Below are 5,255 nucleotides of genomic sequence, written 5' to 3' on the forward strand. Positions count from 1 at the left end.
GTCAAGTACTTGAAGGTCCCTTCTCTGCCAAATTGGCTGTGAGAGAAACAAAGGGGTTTGCTGGCAGCCTTATTTGATGTTATTGGCAAGCAGGCAGTTATTATTAATTCAAGACTTACTTTGGAAATCTCAACAGATGTAAAAAAGAATTTCTAGTCAGCATGGTAATAGTTCAGTATAGTCTTTTTAAATTACATTCTTCAGTTCACCATTTTCTACTTTCAGTGTGAAATATGAGTGGACGAGTAAGATCAAGATCTAGAGGAAGGGGAGATGGTCAAGAGTCTTCCGATACGGTTGAACCTGTGGTTGTGAGTGCTTTAATATCTTACTTCCCTTGACAGAAATTAATAAAAGAAAATCGAAAAAGTTGTTGAACCAATTTAGATCTGTTGTATAAAGGGCTATCTTGCTGAGAATGGTTGAATGGTTGAAAAATGAATCTCATGACTGAGACATTGAGCAAGTAGACTTATATTCTGACATTGCCTGGATGTGTATGTTGATATGAGCCTGGAAATCCCCTCTATGACTTCCCTGTTGTGATTATTAATTAACAAGTAACACACAGCCCAGAAAAGATGAAAATGGTTTCCAGAATTATTGGTCCTTGCAGATAACTCCTTTCTTAGATTATTTCCTATATAGGAAGAGTAACTTTATTAAGAGTACTTATGGATAAAGATACAGGAAAAGCCTCTTCAGGTTGGTGATTAGTTACGTCCATGTAGTATGTATATTTGTGCCTTCTCTTGTTATAGTATTAATAACAGTACTTATTTGCACCTACCCTCTCCCAAGGCCCCAAAACTAGGTGGCAAAAAATCTCAACAAAAGGAACCAACAACTGAGAATGTGGATGTTGAACCTGGACAAGAGAAAGAAGGAGGAACATCTGTGGTTCAAGGTGAAGGGGGATGGAGAGACAATTTGTATTTCATTTATGATGTTATACTGGTAACAGGTATGAAGGGTTCCCTGAAAATTGGCTGGAAACCTGTTTGGTAAGGGAAAGGTATAGTTTGCAGCTGACTGCAGTCCCTCTCTGTGATAAGTTTTCCCTCTTTCAGCATTTTACCCACCTATGTTTTAAATTATTTGACATTCTTGGAAAATACGGTCCTTGCCAAGGCTCTAAATTAGCAAATCAAAGGAAGCAACATTAAATGTAGACAAAATTATACACTATTTTTCTAGTTAAACTTGATCTTTTTGGAATGTTGTTTTCAGGGTTAAGTCATTGCATCAAAAGTTTGAGCAAACCTAGATATATTCTGGTTAGCTCTTACATTGTAATTTAAAATTTTTTTCATAATGCAGAGAAATAAAAAATGAAATCCATTCCTAGTTGCTGTTAAAGTCTTTAATATTTTTGTCTTCCTGAGCCATAATTTAGTTGTCACATATTCTTTTTAACTTATTACTTAGAAAAGTTTTTAAAAGTACAGAAAAGTTATAAGAAAGCACAGTGTACTTCCGTATCCTCTTTACCTTGATTCAGCAATTGCTAATATTTTGCCATATAGTGTCCTTGCTTTAGGTATTAACATACATATTTTTATTGCCAAACCATTTGAGAGTAAATTTCAAATACAACTCTTTACTCTCTAAGTAATTCAATAAGTGCCTCCTAAAATCAAGGGTATTCTCTTACATAACCTAGTACAGTGATCAAATTCAGGAAATTTAACATTGAGAAAACATGATTATCTAATATGTAGTCAGTTGGTCTAGTAATGTTTTTTATAGCATTATTTTTTCCTGATCCAGGATCCAGTCCAAGACTACCTGTTGCATTTAGTTGTCATCTATCTTTGGATTCCTTTAACCTGGAAGTGTACCTCAATATTTCTTTGTCTTTCTTTGTCCAAAAGATTGACATCTTTTGGAGTCCAAACCGGGTGTTTTGTAAAATTTTCTTCAGTTTGGGTTTGTCTCATCTTGCTAATTTTTTTTTTTTCAGTATGCAGGCCTCTCACTGTTGTGGCCTCTCCCATTGCGGAGCACAGGCTCCGGACGCGCAGGCTCAGCGGCCATGGCTCACAGGCCCAGCCGCTCCGCGGCATGTGGGATCTTCCCGGACCGGGGCACGAACCCGCGTCCCCTGCATCGGCAGGCGGACTCTCAACCACTGCGCCACCAGGGAAGCCCCATCTTGCTATTTTTAAAGACTTTTTTTTTTCACTCATTTATTGAGACCTGCTTGGTGGCAGGTAATGTACTAGGTGCTAAGGATGTAAATACAAATGAGAATGATTTCTGTCTTGAGTTCACAATTTCTATCTTGAGTTTCTCTTGTCAGAGAAATTCACGTAAACAAATAGCTGATCTGATGAGATAAGTGCAATAATAGACGTGTATATAGGTTACAAACGTGACAACTAAGTTTGTTTTAGTTTTAGAAAAAAACATGCTTCATAGAGGAGGTAATATATGAGAAACACAACTTCATTTTCTAGCAAAAAACTCTTTAGTGCTCATTGCATTCTTATGCATCACATTTATTATAATACTAACCTACAGTGCTTTATTTAATAACATTAATTTATGGTTTACCACTTATATTAATAACTCTCTATTTATATCAACCTTAATTGGAAGGTGCAAGCCAGGAAATGGGTCTGGAAAAGACTAGGGGTGAGCACGGAGATGACCCTGATGTGAAGGGGAAGATTCCACCTAATCTAGTGCCTGCTAAAATTCCAGAAGCAGGTATGTTATCTATTAAGATTGCAAGTCATGGAGTAGTTGTTTTCTACAATATTTTTATACTTTAGTAGCAAATCGCACACACACAGATTATTTGAAAGGTAGTTCTGACACCAAATGCTTGATTCAAAGACAGTATCAGGAAGAAATGAATTGTCAAGTCCATATTGTTGAATTATAAAACATGAAAGTATTATTACTTTGGAGTAGAAGTCCTTTAAAACCCAAAGCAAATGGTCAAATACTTTTTAAAGTACATAAATTAACGTACCCCAGTGCTAATTGGATATCTAAACAATACAATAGTATTGATGTTTTGTTTTGTAATTTGCCAGAACTGTTTCTCAAAAATCACTATCTTTTAGATGCCAAAAAATGATATGGATCTGTATGTTTTGGCTTTTCCAGGTTGGTTTGTTGTTGTTGTTGTTTTTGAAATTGTGAGCCAGGCTGAGAAGTGGTAGTATTTTTCCTCACATTTTAATGTCATATATGATGGTCGTGGCTTAAAACTAGTGTGACCATGTAATTTTTATCATCCAAACTGGGATACTTTTGAGAGTTAAAGGGAGTGCCACTACTGCTTACTCCAGGACAACAAGTGTGAATGGAACAAATGCCACCTTTCTATATATAGGTCATACAAAGGTTGAGCTGGATCATTGAAGTACTTTTGCACAAAAGAGACAAACCAAATGGAATGCTGTTCTTTGTCTTCTCTTTGGACAGTTCCAAGTATGACATTATTATTTGAACTAATATATGTAATTAGAAGGATACTTAAAGTCGGTGCATTTGAATAACACTGGGTTTGCTTGCTTGTTTTACTTCTTGGAGTTTTTGTTAGGTTGATTTTATTTTAACTGAAATCACTGGCAGTTTTTGTTCTCTACTTAAATTATCTTTAAATAGGCTCATAGGATTTAATTTGTTCTGGGCTTGAGAAATCTATGTTTCTTCATACCACCAAAAAGAATGATGCATTAAAAAATTAGTGCTCATATGCCTGAAAATGTACATGTAGCTTAGAAGCCTGTGCAGTTGTTAGGGTTCTGGTTTTAGTTTCATGTTATAAAACCAAAACTGTAGTGTCCTTTGTGTACCTTTTTTATTGTCTAAGTAAAGTTCTGCTAAGTAATGTACAACTGTCATGTTTATGTTTTAGGTGATGGACAGTCATAAGTTAAAAAGAAGACAAGCTGAAGCCATAAATGCTGTTGTTATATTGATAATTTGGCTTGTTAAATTCTCTCAATAAAGTTTTACAGTTTTCTCGGAAGAAATCATGCCCATCTTTGGTTCAGTCTATTCCTAGGAACTTGATACTATTGTAAGTGGTATCTCAAAAGACTCTTCATGTTATGTTTAGAGCTGGTCTGTAGAAGTGCTATTTATTTTTGTATAATGATTTTATGTCTGGCAACTTTGCTAAACTTATACTAACAGTTTATGTCTACATTCTTTTGGATTTTCTACATACCCAATCATACTGTATGCAAATAATGACGGTTTTGTTTCTTCCTTTTAAATCTTTCTACCTTTTGTTGCCTTACCTTATGACACTGGCTGGACCCTTTCAGTACAGTGTTGAATAGAAGCGATGACAGTAGACATCTTTGTCATATTCCTGAACTCAAAGGGAAAACTTTCAACATTTCACTATGATGTATACTACAGGTTTTTATTAGATCTCTTCTATTAGATTAAGGAAGTTCCTTTGTATTCCTAGTTTGCTAGGAGTACTTACCATGAATATTTGTTGAGTTTTATCAAACACTCATTCCTCGTCTATTGAGGCGATCTTACGATGTTTCTCCATTAATCTGTTAATGTGGCATTCCTAGAAAAAAAACCCAATTTGAGTCATGATATATTGTCCTTTTTCTGTATCGTTGGATTCCTTTTCCTAATGTTTTGTTTAGGATTTTTGCATCTTTGTTTATGAGTTAGATTGGCCCATAATTTTTTTTTTTTTTTTTTTTTGCGGTACATGGGCCTCTCACTGTTGTGGCCTCTCCCGTTACGGAGCACAGGCTCTGGACGCGCAGGCTCAGCGGCCATGGCTCACAGGCCCAGCCACTCCGTGGCATGTGGGATCTTCCCGGACCGGGGCACGAACCCGTGTCCCCTGCATCAGCAGGCGGACTCTCAACCACTGCGCCACCAGGGAAGCCCTGGCCCATAATTTTTTAATGTACTCTCCGTATTGTTTTTTTAATTAATTAATTAATTAATTAATTTGGCTGCACTGGGTCTTAGTTGTGGCACGCGGGATCTTTAGTTGCAGCATGCAGTATTTAGTTCCCTGAACAGGGATCAAACCTGGGCCCCCTGCATTGGGAGCACAGAGTCTTAACCACTGGACTACCAGGGAAGTCCCTCCATATTGAGTTTTGATATCAAGGGTTATTCTAGCTTTATAAAGTGAGTTGATGTAGATAGCTTCTTTTTCTATTTCCTGGTAGAATTCATCTAACATTGGAAATATTTCTTAAATGTTTGATAGAATTTGTCAGTGAGGCCATCTGGGCCTGGAGTTCTCTTTT

The 5,255-nt window shown here is 36.5% G+C and overlaps 1 protein-coding gene across 1 annotated transcript; it reads left to right on the top strand.

The window, feature by feature from the left end:
* The first annotated feature begins 233 nt into the window (after positions 1-233).
* Positions 234-3,891, top strand: PAGE4 (PAGE family member 4). Its single transcript, XM_007450940.1, has 4 exons — positions 234-311; positions 802-907; positions 2,602-2,712; positions 3,875-3,891. The coding sequence occupies exons 1-4, from the start codon at positions 234-236 to the stop codon at positions 3,889-3,891; spliced, it is 312 nt and encodes a 103-aa protein (XP_007451002.1).
* Positions 3,892-5,255: the final 1,364 nt, after the last annotated feature.

This window comes from Lipotes vexillifer, unplaced genomic scaffold, assembly GCF_000442215.2.
Source record: "Lipotes vexillifer unplaced genomic scaffold, Lipotes_vexillifer_v1.1 scaffold129, whole genome shotgun sequence".
Taxonomy (NCBI): domain Eukaryota; kingdom Metazoa; phylum Chordata; class Mammalia; order Artiodactyla; family Lipotidae; genus Lipotes; species Lipotes vexillifer.